The sequence below is a fragment of the Fusarium subglutinans genome, assembly GCF_013396075.1.
Source record: "Fusarium subglutinans strain NRRL 66333 chromosome Unknown NRRL66333_c0000202, whole genome shotgun sequence".
NCBI classification, from domain to species: Eukaryota; Fungi; Ascomycota; class Sordariomycetes; order Hypocreales; family Nectriaceae; genus Fusarium; species Fusarium subglutinans.
In genome coordinates, this window is record NW_023502265.1 from 30,600 (window position 1) to 42,626 (window position 12,027).

The 12,027-nt window shown below is 50.6% G+C and overlaps 4 protein-coding genes across 4 annotated transcripts; 3 read left to right on the forward strand and 1 right to left on the reverse strand.

Annotated features, from left to right (window-relative positions):
* Positions 1-117: 117 nt before the first annotated feature.
* Positions 118-1,776, forward strand: FSUBG_11083 (glycerol kinase; the record flags this gene model as incomplete). The annotated part of the gene is made up of 3 exons (XM_036675728.1): positions 118-266; positions 318-1,476; positions 1,534-1,776. 3 exons carry the CDS (start codon positions 118-120, stop codon positions 1,774-1,776), a joined length of 1,551 nt encoding a protein of 516 aa, XP_036533428.1.
* A 994-nt stretch (positions 1,777-2,770) lies between these two features.
* On the forward strand, positions 2,771-5,133 carry FSUBG_11084 (Zn(II)2Cys6 transcriptional activator; the record flags this gene model as incomplete). Its single annotated transcript, XM_036675729.1, has 3 exons — positions 2,771-2,922; positions 2,973-4,826; positions 4,875-5,133. 3 exons carry the CDS (start codon positions 2,771-2,773, stop codon positions 5,131-5,133), a joined length of 2,265 nt encoding a protein of 754 aa, XP_036533429.1.
* A 543-nt stretch (positions 5,134-5,676) lies between these two features.
* Positions 5,677-8,904, reverse strand: FSUBG_11085 (non-ribosomal peptide synthetase; the record flags this gene model as incomplete). Its single annotated transcript, XM_036675730.1, has 6 exons — positions 5,677-7,486; positions 7,537-7,821; positions 7,871-7,974; positions 8,022-8,104; positions 8,159-8,293; positions 8,343-8,904. The coding sequence occupies 6 exons, from the start codon at positions 8,902-8,904 to the stop codon at positions 5,677-5,679; spliced, it is 2,979 nt and encodes a 992-aa protein (XP_036533430.1).
* A 1,529-nt stretch (positions 8,905-10,433) lies between these two features.
* Positions 10,434-11,902, forward strand: FSUBG_11086 (enoyl hydratase; the record flags this gene model as incomplete). The annotated part of the gene is made up of 7 exons (XM_036675731.1): positions 10,434-10,704; positions 10,757-10,887; positions 10,963-10,992; positions 11,059-11,175; positions 11,230-11,410; positions 11,465-11,588; positions 11,842-11,902. 7 exons carry the CDS (start codon positions 10,434-10,436, stop codon positions 11,900-11,902), a joined length of 915 nt encoding a protein of 304 aa, XP_036533431.1.
* Positions 11,903-12,027: the final 125 nt, after the last annotated feature.

The following is a 12,027-nucleotide window of genomic DNA, read 5'->3' on the forward strand; positions in this document are numbered from 1 at the left end:
TCAATTTTGCTGTTGTTCGATTCCTTTTTGCTGCTACCTCTTTAGTCACTGTTGCATTCGCTCTCCCCGGATCTGACACCTTTCCCCGCAATTTTCACTGCATCCCCATCTCTCACAATGCCTATGCTTAACGGAAAACCGAATCCTACCTTTATTGGTGCCATTGATCAGGGTACGACAAGTTCTCGCTTCTTGATCTTTGACACCAGTGGCGATGTTGTAGCTACGCACCAGCTTGAATTCAAGCAATACTATCCTCATCCTGGGTAAGTTCGCCTTTTACATGATTCATGAACGATTGTTGATGTTTGGTTTAGATGGCATGAGCATGATCCGGAAGAGCTCATCAGCTCGGTTGAGCAGTGCATTGATGGCGCTGTAGAAGCCTTTGAAGGTCAAGGCCACTCTCGTGAGCAGATCAAGGCTGTTGGTATCACAAACCAGCGTGAGACTACTGTTGTCTGGGACAAGACCACTGGCAAAGCTCTGCACAACGCCATCGTCTGGACAGACACACGATCGAAAGATCTTGTCCGCCGCCTCAAGCGTCGTCTTGGCGCAAGCGAGTTGATTTCGCGATGTGGAATTCCCCTCTCAACATATCCCTCCGTCAGCAAGCTTCTCTGGCTTCTTGAAAACATTCCCGAAGTCAAAGATGCTTATGAGCGCGGTGTTCTTGCTTTTGGAACGGTAGACACTTGGCTTACGTATAAGCTCAACGGCGCGACGGAGCGAGATGTCTACGTTTCTGACCCGTCAAATGCGTCGAGGACCATGTTTATGAATCTCGAGTCGCTGCAGTATGACGAGGATATTCTGGACTGGTTCAGAATCGATGACAAGAAGATTACGCTGCCAAGAATCGTGCGGTCGTCTGATAGCAAGGCATACGGTACACTTGCTAAGACCTCGCTCAAGGGCGTCAAGATCACTGGATGTCTGGGCGACCAGTCTGCAGCTCTTGTTGGACAGAAGGGCTTCACCCCCGGTCTCGCCAAGAACACATATGGCACAGGCTGCTTTCTGCTCTACAACGTTGGTTCCAAGCCCGTGATCTCAACACACGGCCTTCTCACAACGGTAGCCTTTGACTTTGGCGAGGGCAACACCATGTACGCCCTCGAAGGCAGTATCGCCGTCGCGGGCTCAAGCGTCAAGTTCCTGGTCGACAACTTTGGCTTCATCGAGTCGTCGACCAAGCTGAGCGCCCTCGCGGAGACGGTGGAAGATAATGGTGGGTGCACCTTTGTAACGGCCTTTAGCGGCCTGTTTGCGCCGTACTGGATTGACGATGCGCGAGGTACGATCTTTGGTATCACGGCGTACACACAGCGTGGGCACGTTGCGAGAGCGACGCTGGAGGCGACGTGTTTCCAGACCAAGGCCATTCTCGACTCGATGGAGAAGGACAGCGGACATGCGCTGACGGAGCTGGCCGTCGACGGTGGCATGTGCAACTCGGATCTCATCATGCAGGTACGTAAAGGAATTACTCTGGCAGTGGCTTAGATGTTGCTAACACTTTTTTCTCAGACCCAGTCTGACCTTATTGGGATCCCTGTCAACAGACCCGGCATGCGTGAGACAACTGCGCTAGGTGCAGCCATCGCGGCCGGCTTCGCCATCGGCATCTGGAAGAGCTTTGATGAGTTGAAGGAGGTGAATACCCAGGGTCGCACCATCTTTCAACCGCAGATCGCCGAGGAAGAGGCGACGAAGCGGTTCAGTCGTTGGACGAAAGCGGTTGAGATGTCCAAGGGATGGACCAACGAGTAGTTGATTTGCTTTTGTGTTTGTTAGCTAGCTCTCTCTGCAGTTACATTAGCTTGATTAGTTCTGATTCTGTACTAGTATGTTTTACATGGATGGTCTGAAATACTGCTGCCTGATGGAACACCATATGCACCGACTGAGCCTGTACGAACAAGGTAACCAAATATACTGTAAGCCCGACGTACAGTAGCGTCTACCTACCACTCGCTTGACTTGTTCTGGAACAACCACTAGACTCTTTGGCGATCGTACCATGAGCGGCTCCGCACTTTTATTGTTATTTCCGGGGGAGGGGGCATCCTTCACGAGGTGCAGTCTGCTAGAGTCAAGGATCGGGATGTTTGTCGTCAAACCCCCGAGTGATCCGGCAAAAAAAGATATTTCCCTCATACTGCACTGCACATATGCCGGTGTTTGTGGTCCGAAGATGCACATGTCACATGCGTAACGGCAATGCAAGGTTAACCATAGATAGAAGGTCTTTGTTGAAACCAAGACATGGATATTGTTCCTTGTCGACCAACAGCAGCACGTAAGGTACTTGGCTTTTGACTAGACAGGGATATCGCCTGCAACGTTGGCCACATGCATTTCTACTGGACCGCGACTGTTTTATGTAGTGTTGTAGTTCCATTGCATTGGCACATGGATTGAATGGTTGCAATTGACTGATGCAGTGATATTTTGCTTGGTGTTCAGTGCCTCTCCCTATCACTGGAGGGATTAGTGCTTCTGCTTGGCCATTGACTTCACTAGACCCAGTAGTATTAGTCAACTAACTTGGAGGCTGCTCCACTCTGTCACACCTCCAGATTTTCTCTTCCCCTTCCCGCGGCTCGGCCTTACTCCGTCTGTCGCATCCAATCTCATGATACCCAACAACCACGTTCTCACCTCCACTAAAATACCGAAAACAGACCGTGCAAGGTTTCTGCTTATCCCATTTCCCCAGTAGTTTGTTTCCCCAGACTGCGGAGAGAGAGAGAGAGAGATCGACATGCCATCCACGTCAATGAGCGGGCCCTCAATCGCTGAGGAAGAGGCAAATTCGACCCTCAGCAACGACGATGGGTCCAGCGGCGACGAGTCCAGAATGACAAGCGCCGGACCTAACAAGAAGCGCAGGAGGGAGAAGCATCAGAAGATATCGTATGTACGCTCTGTAATACTGTCAGAATTGAAGCTGATTGGCGTGATAGCTGTGAGATGTGCAAGGCGCGCAAGGTGAAATGCGATCGCGCTGAACCTGCGTGCTCGTGGTGCGCGAGACATAACAGAGCCTGCGTTTATCTTGAGAGGCAGAAACCTGGTGCCGGGCGTAATGGCTTTAGCATTGAGCTCGAGGCAAAGGTCAACAGGATTGATGCGCTGCTTCAAGCGTTGGGGAGGCGAGTGGAGGAGCATATCGTTCAAGATCACTCTTCAGTCGGTTCCCCAGGTGTATCACCGTCAATAAACAACGGATACGGACCGCCGCAAGTGGATGGGAGACCGACGCCAAACACAAGTCTTCCAAGACAGTCTTCTTTCTCGCAGGCGAGATCACCAGGCATCACAAGTCCATGGCAGCCCATAAACAACCAGAACACTACGCAGTCGCCGGTGCAGGCTCAGCAAGGCGCCAGTGCACCAACGCCAAGTCAGTCGAGTACTGCGCCAAATCCAACTGGCGCAAGGCGAGATCCATCAGTTCAGTCGTATACGATTGATCTGCCGCCGCACGACATCATCTACAGCCTCGTAGATCTCTACTTCAAGCACTGCAACACATGGTGTCCTATCCTTGAGCGCAAGACCATCTTTGCCACTTTCTTTGGCTCAACTTCCATGGAGGAAGCTGATCGGATATTGCTCTACGCGATTGTGGCTACTACGTTGCGCTTCCTCAAGGATCCGAGACTATCACCGGAGATGAGTTCATATTATCACAAGGTCGCGAAGCATACAGTCCAGTTGTACGCTATGGAGCATACTACCATTCCTGCGATGAGAGCTCTCGTCATAATCACTCTGGATGAGCTGGGAACGTCGAATGGCCCTCGTGGCTGGAATCTACTCTCTTTACTGGCGCAAAACGTCAGACAGCTTGGTCTGAGCGAGGAAAGCAGCGTCTTTCTATCCGCGGACGCTTCTGAGGTTACACATACCGCTTCATCTCATAGGGTCACTGCTGGAAAACCCGAATCTTGGATCGAAGATGAGGGACGAAGGCGATTGTACTGGATGATCTATGTTCTAGATCGATACGCAACAATCGCAACACCAACCTTTGACTTCATCCTCAACGGCACAAAGATCAATCGCTTCCTCCCCTGCTCATACGACCTCTTCTCAAAGAACGTGCCAGTTGAAACACGCTCTCTGAGTCCCTACAACGAAAAACAATCCCCAATAATGACATATCTCGTCAACAAACCCGAGAACCTCGGCAGTTTCGCATATCACTGTGAGATTCTAGTCATTGTCAGCAGAATCCACGAGTTTCTCAAAACGCCTGTTGATGTCACTTCGTCAGGCGACATGGCTGAGTGGCGCAATACTTATCGCAATCTGGACAGGACGCTGGATGGTTGGTTGCAGAGCTTACCGAGCGAATATAGCAAAATCTCGGCACTTTGTCATTCTGACCCTGCGAGTCGCGTGGCGAATTGGTTCATGCTGCACAGCGCGTATGTCACAGCTGCGGTGAGACTGCACTCTTCGGCTGCCTATCCAACAGTTCGTTCTCATATCTTTGTTCCGTCACACTACGCCATGCAGAGATGTTTATCTGCTGTGCAGAGTTTGGGCGATATCACCAAGGATGTTCTTGAGGCAGATGGTCTGAATCTCCTAGGTCCCTCGTTTGCCTTTTCGCTTTGGGTTGCTGCGAGATTACTTCTTGTACACGCTGCGACGGTTGGATGTCCTGTGGATTCGCAGATTGACTTTTTCATTGATACGTTGCGCGATGTTGGACATCATTGGGAAGTTGCGAATAACTACTCCAAGATTCTACATCGTGTTGTTCAGAGGGCTCGGCAGGGCGACATGAACTTTTCAGCGATGCGAAGGTGAGTTGTAAGATCAACTGCATGCAACATCTCAACTAACGATCACAGGAGTGCATATGACCTAGTGACCCTTACCTCGACAGCACGACACTCTGGCCTTGAGCCAACATCAACACAAGCTACGTCTCTCAGCGAGCTTGATAGCATCGACGTCTTTGAGTTCTTCAACTGTCCTCGCGTGTCAGCAAGCTCAAGTAGCCAGTCGCAGTTACAGTTGCAGCCGATGCGGGAACCAACCAGAAACAACGGAGTGCCTGACCCCGAGGCTGATTGGTTGGCCTTTGGATCCCCGTTCAATCAGGTGTAGGGGGGGGTTATTTCGTTCCGTTCATTTCAGACCATTTGAGTGCCTCGCGGCGCGTACAGCCATATCTTGAAAGCGGAATGTTGCCTTGAAATATTACACATATGTTGTCTAGTCAGAAATGAGAGTTCCTGATACTCTGTAAATAGCCGAGCATAATGATCTACGTCGCTGAGTCAATCATGATCCGGACTGGGATCCCCAGCAACATGATCTGCAGCGATGGAACAGTCTGTTATCTTCACCCTCTCCGTGCATTGTTCACTCGCTTCAGCCCATCGTCGATCTCAGAACTCAATCGGATTGTAACGGGGGCCCCAGGTCAACGTCAAAGTCAATCCAGCCCCAAACTCAATCTCAGCCTCCGATGCCAAGTCCAACTACATTCAAGCACGCAAATCTTGACGAATATAGTTTCAGATCATACCTAACATGTAATCATTCATCGTATCAAAATCGTTTCCGGCATAGAACTCATCCCAATCGAAGGTATCGAGACATACACACAAATACCCAAACTCAAAACTCCAAAATCAAATCATGCACCTAACTATCCCAAATAGCACCATAAGCTGGAACACCACGCGTTTCCAAACCATAAACCACCTTTTTCGTAATCTTCTCATTTGCAATGATGATAACTGCCTCAGCTTTGAAGCCCTTTACCAGATTGTAGCCCATCTTCACCAAGTCAGGTCTCCCGAGCTTCTTAGTATCATGGATGACCGCGTTGGGAATACGCTCGCTGATAGTCTGGCAGATTTCCTCCCCAAACGTTTCTTCAGGGTTCTTGGTTGACCAGATGAGTTGTGTTGGACATGTTGGGTTTTGGATATGTCCAAGAACAGGACCGATGCCGGAGCCTGTTGCAATGAGGACAACGCGGTTGAAGAGAGTTGCGATGCGCATGACACCACAGGTTGGGATACCGCGTGTCCAGATGTGAGAGGGGCCATCTTGGATGGTGGACTTTGTCCAGTCACCGGCGTTAGAGACGACGAGGGAGTAGCCCTTTGATCGACCGTTGATGGCTTCGGGAGCCGGGATGGTGGCGAAGGAATGCCACTCTTTGAGAGGTTTGTGAGAGAGACGGGTGAAGGAACCGTTGACAGGGACAGTGTAATCAAAATGAAGCCTTATAGCGTGGTCTGAGAGTTTCTCAGCCTCAACTGGGACCTTTCGGAGGAAGCACCAGGATGAAGCAACACTGGCCGTCGCTACAGCCAATAACCAGAAGGCAGGCGACTTGACGCAGGATTCTCCAAGTGTAGAACCAGAAGGTGTGCTGTCATGCGCTGAAAGCACAGTTTGGACCCAGAAGAGAGCGAGCATAGTCCATCCAGCAAAGCGGTGAGTTCTCTCGAAGAGATCGTGATACCGCTTGCGGACTGAAGGCCAAGCCATTCCGATCATGCCAACGAACATGGCAGAGAGGATCCAAGAGATGACTTGAGAAGCGATAGATAAGTTACCCCAGTTGGCACAGCTTCCGAACGAACAAGCGATGTCGGCGATGTTTGTTGCAAGAAGCCATGCTCCTGCGCTGACAGCTGCACCGGAGTGAACTCCACCGAGATGGTAGATCTTTGCGCATCGGGTCCTGATAGCAAGGGGCCAGGTCTTGGGGACGCTACATGTGATAGTGTAGAGGGCGTTGATGACGAATTCTTGACGGACGAGGACAGCTGTGGCTAGGTTGATGGCTGTGATGATACCCATCCATTCTCTGGTGATACCAGTCAGGAGGAGAGCAATAGCAGCACCGATGTTGAAGAGTCCAACCAGGGAAAACAGCCGACGATAAACGATGAGCAATCTGTGCCGCAGTCCTCTAGCATGCTTAGGCATATCCTTCTCAGGAAGAGCCTTCTCAAGATCATACTGATGTTCATTGATAAGCGTCGTATCACTCGCATCGGAGAAGGAACTGAGCTGCGTAGCACTCGAGGCATTCGAATCCATACGCGTATGCAGAACAGCAGGCTGAGGTTTCCCAACCTCCACCATCTCTTTCATCCTCAGAGCTCGCTTGTCGATCTTTCCGTTTGCAGTCATAGGAAGACTGTCCAGTTGGTGGTAGTGTGTTGGCATGGCGTAGTAGGGCTGAAGGGCCTTGAGATGGGCTTCAACAACGGCGATGGGGCAGTGGCTGGGGGTGACGAAGGCGTGGATCTCATTGTTGATGAGGAGAGCGGTGGCGGATTGGACGGAGGGACAGGACTTTATGCAGGCCGTTACGCCGTCTAGTTCGACGCGGAAACCTTTGACTTTGACTTGATCGTCTATCCGGCCAAGGATGTGGAGGGTGCCGTCGGGGTTCCATTGGCAGAGATCACCGGTGTTGTACATATTTGATCTGAATTCAAGGTCAGTATCTCGTTCAAAGACTCACGTCTTGGAACTTACGCGTCTTGGGTGAAAGGGTCAGGTCTGAACCTCTCAGTTGTCTTGTCTGGCAAGTCGACATAACCACAAGCTACGCCTGCACCACCAGCCCAAACATTACCGACTTCTCCAACAGGTACTGGAACAAGAAACTCGTCTAGGATATAAACATTGTTTCCTGGTGTTGGCCTACCGATGGAGAGAGGCTGGCCTGTTTGGTGCTGGTGCATCGTGTTGACGATGGTGGTTTCTGTTGGGCCATAGCAGTTGAAGTATGAAACGTGAGATGCCCATAGGTCAGCGAGTCTAGAGAGGTTAGCTGAATACAGAAAGGGAATGACAAATGGAAACTGACTGTTGGGAACTAGGCTCTCCCGCTGTGGCAACTGTCTTCAATCTTGGGAAGTCTTGTGGGTTATACTTTGAGAGGATACTTGGAGTGCAGATGAGGACATCAATCTACGATAGTCAGTGGCTAGCCCAACATTCTGACACCGTAAACTTACTTGTTTGAGGGCGTTTGACCAGTCGGAGCCACGCATGACCAAGGTCCCGCCATTTGATAGGCAACCAAGAGTCTCCCAAGCAGCTTCAAATTATATGTTAGCACAGCTCTTGTTCTTTGAACACTTGGTTTACTTACCCATATCAAAGCTGACGTTCAGCACTTGGCCAACACATGTTCCTGGGCCGATACCTAGGTTGCCTGGTGCTTGACATAACAAGTTCGTCACATTGTTGTGAGTGATGTCGACTCCTTTTGGTGTACCTGTTGTGCCTGATACGTATTAGTCTAATGAAGAGTAGTATGAAATAGATCAACATACCTGATGTATATATCACATAGCAGCCATCCTCAGGCTTACTCACTGGAGTAAAATCTTGGACACTTTGCTTACTGAGGTCTTCATCCTCAATGATGACAACATCTGTTACATCCGTGGTCGAGATACGATGTGCCGTAGCCTTTGAAGACACAGCTACCCTTCCTCCGGTCTGTTGTAGCACAAACCGTAAGGTCTCATCTGCCACTACGCCTCCATCGAGAGGAACATACTGAGCTCCACAAGACAAGATAGAAAGGATACCAACCAACATACCAACACCACGCTTGACAACAAGCGGCACACGATGTCCCGGCATAACGCCCAGGCTTCGTAACCGTTGCGCCAACCGGATGCTTCGTTCAGCAAGCTCACCATAGCTTATCTCAACAGCTGGCTCGGCAGATAGATCTCGTGCCGCAGTTGCCGAAGGCTGTGTGGTGGCATAGTGGAAGAATGCCTCTGTGACAGTTGAGAAGCTAGGTCTGCTGCATGTACCTCGTGTAAACGAGATTGGCACGGCAGCTCCCCGTGGGGAAGAGACGTCAAGCACAGATGATGCCATGCTTAGATCTGAGTCGTGTGCAAGATAAGATGAGGATCGTCGTACAATTCCAAATAGAAATAAACTCAAATAGTTTGAGTAGGGGATGGCGGGAGATTGTGCATCAAAGATTTGAAATTAAGGAGTTGCATAAGAAACATCTCTCCACACACAAAAAGAAGGTCTGTTCTTAAATAGAGCCAAAGCCCTTTCTCCCGCTTTTTCCCAATCCTACCCAGCCTTCTCGTCATGCTTGGCAGGATAGACCCAACACCAGCAACCGATGGATCGTCAACCAGTCAGCTGCCCTTTCAAGTTGCACCTCGGAGGAGTACGCCCCCCCAACCGCCCCCAGAATGCGTCTTTTTTCCTCTATCGAGATACAAGAAGGATCCGCCTTGAAACTCCGGAGTCGACCTAATACGGTAAAATTCGTTGGTAAACAAGAAACCATCTGCCAAGCTAAGGCATGTAGTTCCAGATAGCGTCGAAAAGAGGGCCAACTCAACAGGTATACCACATGACAGATGGGGCAAGAATCTGTTTTTGCTCTGGTCCGTTGGTCCCAGTTGGGTAGGTTGGTAATGTACCTGAACTCATCGAGGTCTTTGACCGAAAAGAACAGCGAGGCGTGTGATGTGGTCTGCGTGCGTACCCCTGTAGGTACAGCAGAAAGAATACCTACATACGTACCGTAGGCCCGCAGGCCCGCATGTAGAGAGGGATCTGCCCTGGTCATGGCTATGGGCATGGATCCGTGGCTGTGGATACAAGGGTTGGCCAAGACATCTCTAGCACGCGGGTTCTGCGGGAGCTGCAGGATCTGAGTTCGGCATCTGCAAAATCTCACATGAGCCGAGACGAGATGATATGAGGTGGAGTTGGGTTGTAAGCTGTGCCGCTTTTTGCAACGAGGTTATCCAAGATAAGCCTAAATGACAGATAGCTTACTCATCACCTATATTGTACAAAATATAAAGAAAAAAACAAGTATTTGAGCTTGCTGAACAGGTTTTTCCAAAAGACTCACCGAAATCTATCAGTCAAATCTTACTCAACAAAACGATCATCGGGTCTAAGAGCTAAGTATGCGAACGGCTCGACACTTGGACCAAGCCAACGGAATGACAGACACCAAGATCGACATGGGAGACAGCAAACTACGAGATTTTCAGCAATACTTCCCGACGTGGGATTAGTCGCCAACCACCGCCCTTTCAAAATGCCTCAGTAGCTCAGCCAACACCAAAAAATCTGCAGTGTCTCACCGTCACTCTGCAGTGCAGGATACGCAGGCTGCAGCTCTCTCTGCTGGGTTGATCCCAGCCATGTCTCAGTTGAATCAAAGACACTTTTGGGGGCCCCCACTATCGATTGAGTGATCGACGCGGCTAGGCTCGCGTTATTGACGTACCCGAACTATTTGATCCAACGCAACCCGAACCCGACAAGACGGTCAATCTTGCCAAGTGCAGTGCTTTCAGCTATACTTTCTCTCTCTCTCTCTCTCTCTCTTGCGATTCTGTGACAGCATCGACATCGATCTGATCATGGATGAGCAGCAATTGGTCCTTGCGTCGACGCCTGCAGACGGCGTACGCGTCCTCGCGTTAAACAGACCCTCCAAACGAAACGCCCTCTCGCAGGAGCTCATTACCGTATTTCTGGAACAGCTGAACACGGCGTCCAGGGACGATGGCGTGCGAGTCATTGTCATCACCGGCAGCTCTTCTTTCTTCTGCGGTACTGTACCCTGTCCTACCCATACCCATACTCCGTACCATGGGCGAATCCACACGCCACAGGGGTGTAGCGCTCTATGTTAGTGGCAGGGCTAAGCTGAACTGGAACTGACGTGCCAATAATTCTTTAGCGGGAGCTGATATCGGGGAGATCTCGCGGCTCGATGCGGAAGACGCGCGGGGCTGCCGCTATCTGGCGGACCTTTGCTCGGGGATGCAGGCCGTGCGCAAGCCCTTGATAGCTGCTGTTGAGGGAATGGCGGTGAGTTTAGTTCTTGATCCTACCCGAGGTGTTGGTAGAGGCTAGACTGACGATGGTTTTGCTGGGGATTGACAGCTCGGAGGGGGCTTTGAGCTTGCCCTCATGGTAGGTTGAGCCTTTTTTTCCTTTTCTTTCCGTGGACGGAACCCGTGGGTTACTGACGTCTCACAGTGTGACCTGATCTTTTCCGCGGACGGAAGCCGCTTCGGTCTTCCAGAAGTGAAGATTGGTCTTATCCCTGGCGCCGGTGGTACACAGCGTCTAACCAACGCCGTGGGAAAGTACAAGGTATTTCCCTCCCCCCAAACCTCGTGCTACTTTGTGCTGACATGCGTGATATAGGCCATGCAGATGATCCTCCTTGGCCAGCCCATATCAGCGGAGGAGGCCCGGTCCGTGGGTCTTGTCGCGCAGCTGTATGAGAGCGGCGAAGTCCTCGAGCATGTTGTGAAGGATCATGCATCGACGCTTGCGGCCCTGAGCCCCACGGCACTGGGCTTGGCTAAGGAGGCTATATGTAGATGTGAGTGGTCATCATGTAGTTCGTGTGCTACGTTGACTAATGTGTTCACCATAGCTGATGATTTGGGGGCCGATCATGAGTTTGAGAGGAGTTTGTATTACTTTGCGTTTGGGACGGGGGATAAGCGAGAGGGTGTCAAGGCGTTTTTGGAGAAGAGGAAGCCAGAATGGGGGCCTAGGTAACTGTACGCGTTGGTCCTTTTGTAAAGTGGCAGTATACATATGCATGACGCGGTGATGATAGTTAACGTCCAAAGTGTATGCCTCTGCTGGGTGATATTATTGGTGCGCGGCATATGCCTGTATTTCATGGGACGATCCCGCGCTGCCAAGCTTTGCTGTCAGTTGACGATATTGTCGATCATTGATTATCAATTTGCCAGCTTGGTTGGCCTCAGTCAAATCCCATTGCTCAGTTCTCACATTCTTCAGGCTCGGCACCGATGTTGTCAACCTCCCAACACTTGTGTTCACAGTCAGTACTCCGCACTAGCTGGCTATTCTTCTTGGATGTCAAACTGGCATTGATGCATTCACTCCTATCTTGGACCCCTCGTGAATATCAGGTGATTACACGTTCATGTCAACGTGTATCATGCACTACTAAACGCCGTTCCG